Source organism: Lepidothrix coronata, unplaced genomic scaffold (genome assembly GCF_001604755.1).
Source record: "Lepidothrix coronata isolate B3197 unplaced genomic scaffold, Lepidothrix_coronata-1.0 Scaffold77, whole genome shotgun sequence".
NCBI classification, from domain to species: Eukaryota; Metazoa; Chordata; class Aves; order Passeriformes; family Pipridae; genus Lepidothrix; species Lepidothrix coronata.
The window spans coordinates 3,295,721-3,311,157 of NW_016690257.1; the positions used below are offsets into that span (position 1 = coordinate 3,295,721).

A 15,437-nucleotide genomic window follows, 5' to 3' on the forward strand; every position below is an offset into this window, starting at 1 on the left:
GGAGGGAGGCGGGAAAGGTGCTGATTTCAGCCCTGTAGCGTCAGGATTGCGTCAATTTGGGTTTCAACCACGTCTTCAGTCTCGGAGCAGAGCTACTCAGAAGAGCCAAAACAGGAAGGGAGTTGCAAATCAGTGTGCAAAGGGGAGGACCGAAGGCTCCCCTCCCCCCTCTCCTCCAGTCCCCTCACAGTCTTCTTCTCCACTGTCCCCACTGCTCGTGTCTCTGGGTTTTGGGGAGTTTTTTGCTTTTTTGTTGTTTTTTTTTCCTCCTTTAATATATAGATTTTTTTTTTTTTTTTTTTTTTTAAACTGAGCTAGAAGACAGTTACTCGGGCGCTGTGAGAGCCGGAGTGACAGCAAGGCAGTGCATTTGGTGCTCCGGGCAGGTCGCTTGGCATCCGGGGAGGCGGCTCCCGCACCCCTGGACCGCGGCTCCAGCACCGCGGAGAGCGAATCCAGCACAGCGGACAGCGGCTCCAAGCCCCGGGGAGCAACTCCAGCACCGCGGAGAGCGGCTCCAGACCCCTTGCCAGAGGCTCCAAGCCCCGCGGACAGAGGCTCAGGACCCGCGGGCATCGCACGCCCCCAACATGGCTCCGATCGCCGACACCCGCCAGCAGTTCGGTGAGTGCATCCCGTGCATCCCTGCCCCGGATCCCTTCACTGGGGGACGGGCGCTCTTCCCCTCCCCGGGAGAAGAGCAGCCTCCGCTGAGCTACCCAGCGCCTCCCAGCACGCAGCTTCTTGGGAGGAACCTGGTTCCCCCCCACCCACCCCCTCCAGTTCTGTTCCATCTCAGAAGTTGTGTGAATTTTCTTTCTTTCTCTCCCCTCTCTTTCTTCCTCCTCACCCGTTCCCCCCTTCCCCCGGTAAAGTACCGGAAGAGATAAAGAGGTTTGTTGCAGGTGCATTTTTTGGATGAGAGAGATTTGGGGTTGTTTTCCGTGTCTTGGTTAAAGTAGCATGCCTCCGGAGTTAAATGATGTAAGTGCATCCTGTGCCACACAGAAAATCTTTGTTCGAGACATTGTTGGAATAATTGTCCTTCCTTCTTTTTTCTTGTTGTAGGTCAATCGTTAGTTAAAGTGAAAGGCAGTCTTGCAAAGGACATTGCTAGGAAGATGAAAATACAGGATTTCAGTGTTTTTAGCTGAACAGCTGCATCTTGAGCACATTGGGTTCACTGAGAATAGCAAAGATGACAATGAACTTTTCAGTTTTGTCATTTCTATGCACTGGATGTACTGTGATACCAGAAGTTTCAGAAACAGTCATATAAGTGCATTATAAAATACATATATAAATTGCTTTACTCAGAAAAGCAGTAAGTAGAAACATTTCTGAACTCTGCTTTGCAAATATTGACTCTAGTGTACATTATATTTGGTCTAGCAGTGGTTTGATTCAAAGATCATTCCACTGACTTAAGTGAAGAGAATCCAGATTTATATCACATAACTGGAATAATAATTTGCCCAAGAATCAATAGGTGATGCTTCCTATTAATGCACTGTCTTGAATGATAACATTATGAAAACTGCAAGAAATTCAGGTTGCAATGTAACTAGCTGTGAATATAAAAGCATTTTAGTTACCACTTTGTATTCTTTCCTATTCCACCCACTCGATATTTTTAACCACAATTGTGACATCATGGTTTTCTAATTACTTATTTAAGAAAGATAATTAATATTTTAAACATCAAATTGATTTTACCACTGCTTTCAGCAGTTGTAGAATTAAAGTAGAACATAATATCCATTACTATAAAAAGTCTATCATCTCATGAGGAAGTATTGTAAATGTGCAAATCATTCTTAAAAGCCATTAAAGTATTCTGATTAGTTTTCAATTACTTTTAGCCTTCTACTTTTATATCATGCATATTTAAATTTCTGAAGCCCAGGGAGTTCCTGAAACTCAGAGCCATGTGTTTAACTTAGGGAAAATACTTTTATTTATGTATAAGATTTTCATTCATTTCAGTAAGTTCTTGCAATTAAGGATATAGACTGATACAGCTCGTAGGTGTAAGGAAAGTGACATGAATGTTTTCAGAAGAAATTAATATCCAGGTCTGATCCTTTCTGTGCTGGAACATTATGTCCTACTTTGTTCTGATAGTATTGTGGTGGATTTTTTTTTTTTTCCTGAATCATCCCACTAAAAAGCAAAGGTATAGTGGCAGTGCATTTATCTGCCCAACTTTTACCTGGATGGAGCTGATTCGATGATATATACGGGGGGATACTTTTGCTTTACTCATCCGGAATGATCATTTGCGAGAGAACCACAACTGTTATATAATTGCCTTTATGCATAAACAATGTCATTCCATTAATATTCTACTGGACATCCACTGTTGCAGGGAATAAAGATTAAGCTCTGATTGTTACATTGTGGGAGGTTTAAACTCATTTAGTAATGTTACTTATGGGCAAAATTGGATTTCCAATTAGATGTGCTCATTTACCCTTCGATGCATGCTTTGAAGGACTAATGATGCTCTATATGTAAGCAATGTATCCACATGGCAATGGAGGTTGTAAGACTTGTTCAGGTTTCTCTTTATTCAGTTGAAGGATAGGAATCATATTAAGGTAGAAGAGATTTAGTATTTTAATGTTTCTCTTATATACTCCTAAGAAGTACTGACCCTTTCTGTAAACTCCCCATAAGCTTTGATTCATAGTGTCTTAAATGCAAAGCTTGATGGTTATCAATGATACATATAACAGGTTTTTTTCAGCTTTGAACTCACATGTGACTACCTAATGTCACATCCATCTGGAAAAGACACTTGGTATGTAATTATTCTAAATTTTCTTGATAGACTTCCTCCTGCAAAGTATTGAAAATCCCAGTGAAACTGTTGAGTGCTATAACCTCCAATTAAACTCACTTCTTTCAAGAGATACCTCCAGGCAATTATGGGATCAGACCATAAAAAACGAGTTAATTGTATTCTAGGAAATAGTATAAAAAGCAGATGATGTATCTATAAGTAATGCATAATTCAGAATATGTTTTATCTAACCAACAAAGCTCCATAAAGTCAAAGCTGAAATCTTCTGAGAGCTGGTATTGCTCACAGACATATAAACTCAGAAACCACACACAGAGGCTTGAGATAGTCGAGAAATTGTGAACTGTGATTATTATTAGGATGGGAATAGTATTTTCCTCCCTAACACTCCGTGTGTGGAAAAATACTAGCTCAACAAGCATTCCTTAGTGTGGGACTGCACTCTCATGCCTGCAGGTGGCGAGCAATATGTACAATGCAAAGCACTTTCAGTCTGTCGATCCTGCTGCTGTTACCATCTCGTGTCAGTCTGGTTTGCTAAATTAGTACTTTATTAAATATCACACAGAGTCCAAAGCATCACTGCTTATGTGCTTGTTGCTATTTATCTGGTTTGCAGATGAAATTCCTACAGTGGTTGGGATCTTTAGTGCGTTTGGCCTTGTCTTCTCTGTCTCTCTATTTGCTTGGATCTGCTGCCAACGCAAATCTTCCAAATCCAATAAGACCCCTCCATATAAGTTTGTCCATGTTCTGAAGGGGGTTGATATTTACCCTGAGAATCTCAACAGCAAGAAGAAGTTTGGGGCAGATGATAAAAGTGAAGCAAAGAACAAATCAGCAGTGCCAAAGAATTCTCTCCATCTTGACCTGGAGAAGAGAGATCTAAATGGCAACTTCCCCAAAACAACCACAAAAACGCAGAGCTCTCCAGATCTTGACAATGCTTCTCCTAAGCACTTTGCAGAAAGGAAGAAAGATTCAGTATCCCCCGATAGTTTAAAATCCATCACGTCCCTGTCATCTGAAGATAAACAAGACAAGCTAGGAACTCTCTTTTTTTCCTTAGAGTACAACTTTGAGAAAAAGGCATTTGTAGTGAACATCAAAGAAGCTCGTGGACTGCCAGCAATGGATGAACAGTCAATGACTTCTGATCCCTACATCAAAATGACAATCCTGCCTGAGAAAAAGCACAAAGTGAAAACCAGAGTGCTGAGAAAAACCTTAGATCCAGCTTTCGATGAGACTTTCACGTTTTATGGGATCCCCTACAGCCAAATTCAAGACTTAACACTTCACTTCATGGTCTTGAGCTTTGACAGATTTTCCAGAGATGATGTCATTGGAGAAGTCCTCATTCCCCTCGCTGGAATTGAACTCTCAGAAGGAAGGCTGCTCATGGACAGAGAGATCATCAAAAGAAATGTTAGGGTAACATCTTATTTATTTAAACTTTAAGAATGTTGTGCTAGTGTTAGCTATGATTCTTGGGTAATGCTGCCACCATTTTAGAAAGAAAACTGAAAAAGCTCACCATGTGATTCATGGAGATGCTTTCATAATGGCAGTATGAGGAAGCCATTACATAAATGCAATCAAAAAAAACCATTAAAATGAGCATGTTGCAAGAAATTACTGATGTCCTAAACTCTAATTTTTTATTCAGCTGGTCCAGTAGGTTTAAGTGGACCAATTTATGCTAGGTCAAATGGTCTCAATCTAGACTAATTTGTTTTTAATTGCTTTTAAATGAAAGAAGATAAATATTTGTATATTATTCCCTTACTCTTCCCTCCCCTTTTCTATTTGATTTGATTCTTTCTTAAATTTTACTGAAGTCTATGTAAATCTTTAATTTCTACTACATGGGTTGTGTAGCAGATTCTTAAAGAATGTAGGTAGTCTTTAGTTACTGGAATTGGAACCTGTTAGGGACCATACTGTTGATGCAGTAGTCTGTTCTTGCACTTTGGTGCTGTTACTACCTTCTCTCTTGTGAATTTTGACACAAGCTGCAGCTTTGCTAAAGATAGCAAGACACAAGGGAGAAGTCAAAAACTTACTGAAGTCAACGGCAAAACCTACTGACTTCACTGGGATAAAAATATTTCACACCCTGTTGTCTCATTTCTAAATATAAGGATCATTTACAGCCATCACAGCTGCAAGACAGAAATGCACATGCATCACACGCACTTCTCTTAATCTCTACTAAGGAGGTGAAATGTGTATTGACTTTCAATTTGATTGTTTTCAAAGAGCAAGCATACTGCCAAATCAAATAAATGTCTACTAGGCACCATACCTATAACTAATATTGTTATTTTGCAATTCTATCACTATATTATAACAAATATAACTATATCACTGATCTTTTGTTGATAACTTATTGGATTTTCTGGTATAGAAAGTACTACCTTTTCTTGTTTCTCTTGTTTTCCTTCTTCCTGAGAAATAAATTACTGCTAATTCAAATCTAATAATCATAGAGAAATTCTTTGATCTCACCTTTATTTCATGTATATTATACTGCTTTAGAAAGTGTCAGGAGCTAACAGCTTGAATCATTCGTGTTTAAAATGTTTTACTGAATATTTTTTATTTACCTTCATTAGATTTTCCCTCTCCAATACATCTATATGGAATTTTGTTTTGGTTAAGATATTTTTTTGTTTACTGAGATTTTTTTTCTCAGGATGTAGGATTTCAGTTCTATCCTCTGAAGCTAATGATGCCATGTAAACCTACACTTTCATTTATTTATTATTTATTTTTGTTCAGTCTAATAAGCAATCATAAGAAAAGCTATATAACTACAGTAGAGGGAAATTATATTCACTATCTTATATCCTCTTGCATAGTTTTAGAGCATACACTTATGTAACATTTCATAAATCTTCTTAATTCTGTCGATATAACTGCTTATAAATAGTTTTATTTCTTTTTTCTTTTCTTTGCTTTCCTCAGAAGTCATCTGGGCGTGGAGAATTACTGGTGTCTCTCTGTTATCAGTCTACAACAAACACACTCACTGTTGTTGTTTTAAAAGCCAGGCATCTACCTAAATCTGATGTGTCAGGATTATCAGGTAATGGTTTTAATAATGGATGTGCCCTAAGACTATAAAAGAGAATGAGAGAAGACAACTGAAATGCGGCATTTCAAATCCCATAAATGCAGAAATGGTGTTTCTATTATTTACAGCCTATTCATTTTATTCATATCTAGGTCAACGTTTTATTTTCAGGATATGTATTTTACAAATTTGTTCTTCAATCACACCAAAAAAAGGTGGCATCTGTTAGCAGTGGAAACCAATGAGTTTTTTGATTGTCTTGAACAGAATCCATCTGCCATAAGTATGAGATGTTGTTTGCAGATACTAAAAGCTTTTATTTATGACAAAAAATCAGTTCATTTGTGGAAGATCAGTGTTGAATGAGATCATCATATGGTTTATCTCAGCTTTGCACCAAGAAAAGCAACCAGTACATCTGTGTTGAGTTTGGAACACTGAGCACTAGCATTTCTTTGGCAAGGTGAAAAGGTGAACTATGCCAGTGTTGGAAGCAGGCTGTAACACAACACCCATGCTTTATCATGATCCAAACTTAGGGTGCACTAAGATGGATCAGGTTTTACCCTCTCTCCTCCTTGACTTATACCATTTCTCATTCAGAGGATCGTCCTTTGAAGCCAATTCTAGAATTGCATTTAGATGGACAGTAAGTCTAGATAACATAATAACAGTATAAAATTTAATGTTACATATGTAAGAATAAAAGTAACACAAAAACAACAGTAGACAACAAAGGACTACTGTAGCACATCTATTGCTACATTTATACAACTGATAGTCTTTCATTTCACAGGATTGTTTGAAAGAAGCAGAAGATGAAGTAGTTTCGGGAAACACTGCATAGTAAATACTACGGCCAATAATACAGTTTTTCTATTTCTCATATCAAGAAATACTCCAATTTATCTAGAAAATTAATCTATTCTGAATCTAATGCAACAAAGCCATAGATAACTCCCCTCAGGCTCCATTTAAATCCTCCTTCTGATCTCAATTTTGTTTACATATCAGAAGGAGAAAGGATATAAATGGAGCCCAACAACGTACTCTACTAAAAGAGAGCATACGTACTTTTAACAATCCATCCCAAAGTCACATGAGAGGTTGGAGGTTCCATGAAGACAGTGCGACAGCAAGCTGATCTCAACAGACCAAACCTGGCTAAGGTTTATACAGGCAGGAAAACAGATTGATTAAAAAAACCTGCTCACAACAGCCACCTGGACCCCATAGAATATCCAAACTACACATTTGTTTACCACACCTCTTACTAGTAAAGCTATAAATTTTTTTGCTCTTTCTGCTTCCCTCAGTGGAGCCTTGTTAACCATAATGGAAATTTAGTATTTCTACAGTATTACTATAGTATTTCTACCTGGACACCTACTTCATTTAGGCAGTTTGTCATTGTTTTCTGTTCATCCATAAGGCCAGGTTCATAAGATATTTGGGTATCAGCAGTGTACTGCACTCAGGACAGTTATTATTTCCTCTGTAACTTTCCCCTCATCCCAACATTAATCTTGAACAAAGAAGAGGATGAAATAGTGTTTCTATGGGATAGACCAAACAATTGCATAATTTAACCTCCTTAGAAAGAGGGATTTTTTTGTTTTTACTCAGAAGCTGTTCCATTTTCACAATCTCCTTGGTTTCCTTGGTCACTGGTGTTGAGGTCTCCTAACAGAACTAATGAAATCAAGTGGAACACTCCGGAACTTATCTAGTACCTGGTCAGAGACAGCAGTCAGAAAATGTCCTTTAAAAAGAAATGAAAAATAGTGTGAATCATCTGATGGATATTGATTTTGATATTTTTAATGTTTGTGGGACACACATTAATTTCAAAACCAATGAACATTTTCATCACATGAAGTTTTATTTCTGATATGTTTATTATGGTGATGGAGTATGAAAGTGAAGAGGTATTATGTTGTACCCCACTCCTGGTAGACTGCTTTAAGTTCACAAAAAAAAATACCTTTTAATCATCTAACTATTTCAATCTGATGACTCTGACATAACATTTGTAAAACAGGTCAGTTTTAATATTACTTCTTCTAAAAAAGTGTTCAACTATTCTTGATAATTAACTGGGTAATCGTTTACAAAGAATATCTTCTTTGACTGAGTCCAATAGGAAAGATTTTGTACTACATCACTGCACCATGAGAACCTGGAAACAGGCCCACATTTGCACTGAATAAATGCCAAGGTACTTGAAAGCAACGGTTTTTAAAATGTTCTATAGAATTCCTCTGAAAGAAGAAATATGGCCATTGTTGAAGACAATAACAACGGAATCTCACAATAGTTGAATAATTATAGGGAACATAAACACTCAAAGTTGTTTGACAGCTGAAAAAATGGACATTTTCCTTTCCCTTATTCAATAATAGTAGAACACAGATATAAAGTCAAATACACATCTTAACAACAGTCATACCATTACATTTAAAGTTTTGTGTCAAATTTGTCCAATAACAATCTGTGGCAGCAGTTTAATCAAGCTAATTGACTTTGGTAGAACCACAGAAATATCACATCCATTTTTCCATTCTCTCAGCAAAAGTTTATTCTCTTCTTTTTGAGGCTTTTCTTTGCATGAGTCTTGTTATCACTGATGGTAAAATGTGTGTAAAGCAGATTTCTGTTACACATAAATATGTAATGATACATATTCTTCAGAGTCCTTCAGAAATTTGTGCACTTTCAGACTACCTTTGCAGGTAGTAGAGATGTTTTTAGGGTTAAAGGACTATGGGATAGGATTTATCTCATAAAGGAGACACCTGCATTTGATCACAGTCTAAACTTCACTGACAGTCTTGGTCATATCTTTGGTGACCATAAAGGGACATCGAAGGGGTAATTCAGCTGTAAACAAAAAGATTGGATGAGATGAATCATCTTTCATAGCTTGAAACATCTACTCATTGTGATGTAATTACAGTGGATAGTTATGGAATTTACCATTAATTAGATGGAAGAATTTCTAAACAACACTCTTCAATATCTCACCTGTGCTCTTTCTTTTCATTTCAGACCCTTACGTCAAAGTGAACCTGTACCATGCTAAGAAGAGAATTTCTAAAAAGAAAACCCATGTGAAGAAGTGCACCCCCAACGCAGTGTTCAATGAATTGTTTGTCTTTGATATTCCTTGCGAGGGCCTTGATGATATCAGCATTGAATTTCTGGTTTTAGATTCAGATAGGGGGTCAAGGAATGAGGTCATTGGCCGGTTAACTTTGGGATCTTCAGCAGAAGGAACAGGTGGAGAGCACTGGAAAGAAATTTGCGAATATCCTAGGAGACAAATTGCCAAATGGCATATGTTATGTGATGGTTAGCAGCTTAGAGAGGGATTGGAACTTTTAAAACTATATATATTTCCATAGGCAAGGAGCAATTCTTTTTCTTTGCTATGTATAATTACGAGCTTTTAATTACAAGACCTTTTTTTTTTTTTGGGTGGGGGGGTTGAAATAAAACTGAATTGAATTATCAGAACAGAAGGTAACTAAATTTTCGCAGTAAATAACAGAATTTCTGTATCATTAGACTTTATCATAATGGGATCAGATTCATATTATTCTAGAGTTTAAATAGGCTGTAACTTCTGAAGCACTATGAACTTCAACAGGAACAGACTATATTTTATGAAAAAGTCACTGGAAACTTTATTATTACTGTTATATAGAAGAAGATAACCTCATTATAATATAGCACTAACTTTGAAAAACCCACCTATGGCTTATTGATAAGGGGATGAATTTATAAAAGCCATGGGGAATGAGGGTGAGTAGGAGGGGAATTCCTTCTGCTCCTCCACCAAATCCTTCTTTTATGAAACTTTAATTACTGTTTGTAAGTTTGGGTTATTTATACTTTGATCATCCCAAAGAATGAAGAGGTTTTCAACATTTTGTTTTACATATCACCGCACGTGCAACTAGTTGTTTTATGTGTGGAAATACTACATCATTATTTACACTCGGATTTTTTAATATGTATTTATATAATTTGTTTTATTACAGTGACCAAAATAGATTCATTCTTCAAATTGTTGAGCAAGTTAACAAACATTTTTTTGTTAAAAGGGCTCCTTTACGGGTGACTGTACATGTTACAGTATAGCTAGAATTTGGGGTTTGATATGGCTTGTATTTTTTTCCTCTAGGTAGGATTACACTTTAAACATTTCAAGCCATAGAAAAACAATTCTGTTGAGCTGAGGTAACACACAGGATATTGCAGTCAATGACTTTTCACCAATTATTTTTTAATCATTCAATAGCACTTAAAGAAAAGCTGTTTCTTTTTGTTTGTTTCATTAAAGAATTAAAAAATAGTGAGACAGAGAACAAAACCTTATTCTGCTGTTTAACTTCCTGAATTGTAATTAATGTCATTACAGTCAGTACCAATATACAAATTTAAAGCATTTTTAAAACTTTTGCAGAATAGGAAATCAAGCTCACATTATAATTTCTCAAGTATTATGTAGACAAAGTACTTGGAAAGTGCTTTTCACTTAGATTATATGGATTAATGTACATTACTGATTGTACTGAAAATTGGTGGTGGTGGTAAGGGAAAATAACATTCTGATTTCACATCAGCATGACGCAAGTCTATTTAAACTTAAACTGTGTCAGGCTGGGGAAATAGCAAGTGTAACTATAACAAATATACAAGTAAAGCATTTAGACCTGTGAAAGTTAGTCTTGGTCACACCAGATATGTTTTTAGGTTGTCAGAACTATAGCACAACTATAAGCAGATTATTTCCTATGGTTTGTACACTAATTTCTGATACAGAATTGTTTGCAAATATTAGTCCTGCTTCATTTTCAATTACAATATATATAAAGAAGAAGATAATGATGTTAGTTGTTGACATAAGAAGGATTTTAAAAGTGGAAAACCATTTTCAGTATTTTTGCATCCGTCATTTTGTCATGTGTAGTCCCATTGAAGTAAATGAGACTCTTTGGGAATTAAGGTATTGCTCAATGTGAGTAAAGGTAGCAGGATAGGCATGCCAGGTTAAAAAAAACCACAAACATACATTGAATGTCAAACTACTTTCATTAAACAACAGACTTAGGTCCTATTAAAAACTATTGGGGATTTGTTGTCTACTTTACCTGTTCTCATATGGCCAAACTATGTTTGCAGGAAAGGACACTGAAATATGAAATATGCAAGTAGACAAATAGTACTGGAAGAATTCCATTGAGGTTCTTCCAGGTTTTGTGTCAGTATTTTCTCCAGTTTTTGAGAATGTGTTTGATACAACAGTGTTTATAGATTTCTGTAAAAATACATTTTCAAAATAACATAAACATGCTTTTTATGATAATGCTCAATGTAAAAATATTGCGTATTGTATGTATAAAGGAGAGGAATCTTTTTTGATTATTTCTTTAGAAAGTTGATTTACTGCTTAAGGGCTAGAGTTTGCCAGCCACATTCAAGCAGAGCTAATCCAAAGCCACCAAGTGAAAGGAAAGATGCCCACAGGCTTCAGAGGGGTTTGAAGTGCATTCACAGAGCAAAACTCTTCTTCTGAGTCAACCCAGCAATGTCACTGGGACCATGGATAAGGATAGATAAGGGGATACCATTTGATCCAATGGAGACTGGGAGAGTTTAAGTTCAGTATCACACAACCAGAGTTGTTACGATTTCTAGTAAGGAAAGAACTATACTGAAAGTGATTGCATGAAAGAGAGTGGGACAGTTTGTAATTAACAAGAGATGGAGGTTTTGTATATTGGCCCATAAGTAGTACATTATGTCTAAAAATCAGATGACAGGACTCATCTGTCTCCAGTGGAAACAAGATACAACATTAGGAGATAATAGTTCCATCTTTCTGAATTAAAGCTGGGCTGTGATCATCTTTCATTTTGCATCCAACAAGTCGTCATCAATTTTTTCTTTTGAGTTTCTGTAGCAGCTTGAGGGTTAATATTTCTACCAGCTAAATGCAGTTGTTGCTGGGGGATGGGGGGGGGAAGCAACAGATGAGGGAAGAAAGACACTTTTATCAAATCTAAAATACCCTGTAAATAGATTTGATTTTTTTTTTTTCCATTTGAAGCAATGTTTAGCTTGGAAAGTTGAGTAAAGACGACTTGTAACTCATTTTAAACCAGACAAGGCAGGAGCGAATGTAGACCTGTACTGAGATGAGAAATTCTGCTGTTTTATAAAGTATTCAATTCTCATTGTGAATATCTTGAACTCTGTTAAGGATACTGTACTGTATTAAACATGTAAAAAATGATGTTTGTCTAAGTAGCTTACAAAAATAATAACTCCTTGAATAGGAGACTACTCATGTCTGGAGATCTGTCGTAACTAAATACCTGATTCGTTATGGTGTTGTAACTTAATAGAAGCTATTCAAGAGGAAGCATGGTGTATGAGATTTTGTAAGTTATTTGTGCTGGTTCTGTATGTTGTGCCATCTGTGTAAGACAAGAATAAACTGCTGCTTTTGTTCATCCCATCCTAAAATAACTATCCCGCCAATGTATCTTTTCCAGTGATTTTGGCTATTTTTTGTGTTCATGGTCTACTTTCTCATGTTCTATCAAAAAAAATTTGACTTGCAACATCTTCCTCTTCTCACAGAGGTGGATTAGACTTGTTCTACCAAACACTACCCATGCATATCACATGTTCTTTATTCCTAGCTGCTTGCTGCATACTTATATTAGTCTTGGATTGTACTGTACACTCAGACTATAACCTGGAACATAGCCCTACATGGACTAATATACAGATGTAAGAAAGATTGAATTCTGATATATTAGGTGGAAGAAGCAAAATTCAAGTCACATTATCTTGCTGTCATTTTAGTTGTTTTCCAGAAGCAAAAAATATCCCCATGTCTATCAGATTGTATGACTTCCTTTAGAAAAGGAATTCATGTCAGGAACCAGCTTATCAGATGAGTTTGGAAGTTATGGTAGAGAAAGCATTCATTCAACTGCTATACACAAATACAAAGTTTGATTCTGTGGTCTCTAAGCTTATTAGGGTATTCACCAGCACAGAACCAAAAACTAGGGAAGGAAGAATGCAACTGCAGCTGGGATACACATTGCCATTTAATGACTACGATTGTGAGCCTACAACCAGTCAACTGGAAGAGATCCCTGATCCTTTTCACAGAAATCACAGTATCCACTAGCCAAATTCATGAAATGGAACCTCTTGCATGGTTATAAGGGGCTTACAGAAATAGTGTTAAACCTCAGGGATTTGTCCTCCACAGAAGAAGAGGAGATCTGTAAGCCCCTTCTATTTTTACATCATCATGAATAGCAACACGCTACACACACAGTAAAAATACATATCCACAGATGCCTATGAACAACACTTATCCTAAAATGAGAATCAAATATGTTCTATGTAAAGCTGCTACCTTCTTATCTGCTCTCTGCCTTATGATGCCTCATGAAGTGCTGAACAGCTCATGGCACTCTTGTGGCTGCTGTAACTGGCACTGACATTTGCTTTGCTGCTGGTGATCACTGTTTGGTGCTGCAAAGCCCTTTGGTGTACTGAGACCACTGCTCCACCTTCACCCAGTAATCCTGCCCAGCCCTGTGGGGAAGGGCTGTGTCTCAGTACACTGTGCTGCTCCGACTCCTGTGTCTGTTCTTCAGCCTTGGGTTTGGTCCTCTTGCGTAAAGTACCAAACTTCTCCAGCAGCAGCACAAACCCAGCAGGAACTTCCAGCATTAGAAGCCCAGAACTATCGTTGCATGCTCGGAGACCGTCACTGGTCAGCAGACATCTGCCTATTTGAACTGCACTGCTGATGGTGGCCCCTCTGTTCATAGTCCCTGTGGCGTCCTGAGAAGTCCTTCTCCAGCTACCCCTCCACAGTCATTCCCAAAATGTTGCTCCAGGCTGAGGCCTTCCTCCCAGGTCTCATATCTGGATATTGAAACACTCACCAGTTGCTGGCATGTGCCATGGCCCACCCTCACTACTCCTGAAGCTGCAGCAGCCTCAGCCACAGAACTTACAGAAGTCATAAAACTTCTGGAAAGGTATACCTTTTAAAGGTTTCTCTTTAAAAGTTCAGGATGTCACTCCCCCTGCAGGTCCAGTGGGGTTTCTTGCTGTGAATCTTTCTGACAGTAACATGCTCTTAGGCCGTTAAAGAACGGGTTGAGTCTGACTGGGTTTGCTTTTTTATAAGTGGACATTTTGGCATGGAATTTGAGTTTAAGTGAAACATACAGGAATGCAAGGTCCCACTGGGTGACAGGTAAGTGCTGTAGGCTGTTATTGAGAGCAGCCTCACTAGGGCTGTGGTTGCACACAGGGCTGAGACAGTAGTTGCGTGCAGGAGTTCTGAGTCATAGAGTTCTGGATTGTGAGATAAATTAGAATAGATTGTTTGCAATGTTAAGTTAATGTTGCAAAAAGATCCCCGTCTTTCTTCCGTGTAAGAAGTACTGTGTCATGAAAGGCTCTAGTTCTAACAAAACAGAACAAAATAGGAATAAAAGAAAAAAAAGGCATAAAATTCAACTTGAAGAAGTTCAAAATGTACAAAGAACCATGGTAAGATAATTTTCTTTGGAAATTGCAGGTGAAAAAGCATAATTTTACAACAATATCATTTCTGTTACAGTTCTTTTTTCCAGCCAGCTAAGGGTGCTGTACGGTGGCTGTGATATTTAATTTAGTCTTGAAGACAACCACAGGGATAACCACAAATTTTCTCTGACAGATGCTCTAAATATTTTACATGGCTCAGAAAACACCACTGTTTTAATGGAAACAAGTAAGAAGTGTTTCACAGCATCGCTTACAATATTGATTACATCTCTGTAATACTCACTGAAATTGACTTCAGGATAGTGTGAATAAAAATTTTGGCTGGACAATAGCAGATAGACAGGGAAATCTCTGAATGTCTGCATCTGAAGTGCCTCTCTATATTGATTTGTAGGGCAAATAAACAGTATTATAGCCTCAATTTTCCTTACAGTATCATGGGATAAAGCTTAACAACATCAATAGTAGATACTAACTTTTGTTATGAATTATTATTTTTGTTGTTCTCTAGGGCTGTAATGCTGCTCTGGGGACTGCATTTTCGTGAGATAAATCCCTCAGAGCTGAGTGCTGAAATGGATATATAGGGAGAAGAAAATAGATGTGAATCACAAATAGGCATATAACAATACAGAATTATCCCAGGCTAAAATCAGAAGTTGTATTAAACAGCAATAAAAATTATAGATAAGTAAATCAGTTTGAAGTGCACATTAGCAAAATGCCAGCAGAGAAAAAGAGATAGAAGTCTAATACTTTTTCAGAACTACCAAACATAAGGTATAGTTGGCCTCTGATACACCTTTATAAGTCATATGAGGAGCAGCTGAGGGAGCTGGAGGGGGTCATCCTGGAGAAAAAGAGACTCAGGGGGAACCTTCTTGCTCTCTACAACTCACTGAAAGGTTGGGGTTGGGCTCTGCTCCCAGGCAATGAGTGACAGAATGAGAGGAC

At 37.4% G+C, this 15,437-nt stretch overlaps 1 protein-coding gene across 2 annotated transcripts; it reads left to right on the top strand.

Annotated features, from left to right (window-relative positions):
• Nucleotides 1–70: 70 nt before the first annotated feature.
• SYT4 (synaptotagmin 4) lies at nucleotides 71–12,425 on the top strand. Of its 2 annotated transcripts, none has more exons than XM_017819824.1 (4): nucleotides 71–624; nucleotides 3,426–4,240; nucleotides 5,777–5,897; nucleotides 8,934–12,425. In XM_017819824.1, exons 1-4 carry the CDS (start codon nucleotides 591–593, stop codon nucleotides 9,239–9,241), a joined length of 1,278 nt encoding a protein of 425 aa, XP_017675313.1. In that variant the 5' UTR covers nucleotides 71–590; the 3' UTR covers nucleotides 9,242–12,425. The 2 variants fall into 2 exon arrangements, with proteins under 2 accessions (XP_017675313.1, XP_017675314.1); XM_017819825.1 differs by having other exon boundaries at nucleotides 3,426–4,234.
• Nucleotides 12,426–15,437: the final 3,012 nt, after the last annotated feature.

What these genes read in the sequence shown, in the direction of transcription:
- SYT4 (XM_017819824.1), top strand. Translation starts at nt 591, where the DNA reads ATGGCTCCGATCGCCGACACCCGCCAGCAGTTCG. An exon ending in CGACACCCGCCAGCAGTTCG is followed by an intron (nt 625 to 3,425) that starts GTGAGTGCATCC and finishes TCTGGTTTGCAG; the next exon opens with ATGAAATTCCTACAGTGGTT. An exon ending in TCATCAAAAGAAATGTTAGG is followed by an intron (nt 4,241 to 5,776) that starts GTAACATCTTAT and finishes TGCTTTCCTCAG; the next exon opens with AAGTCATCTGGGCGTGGAGA.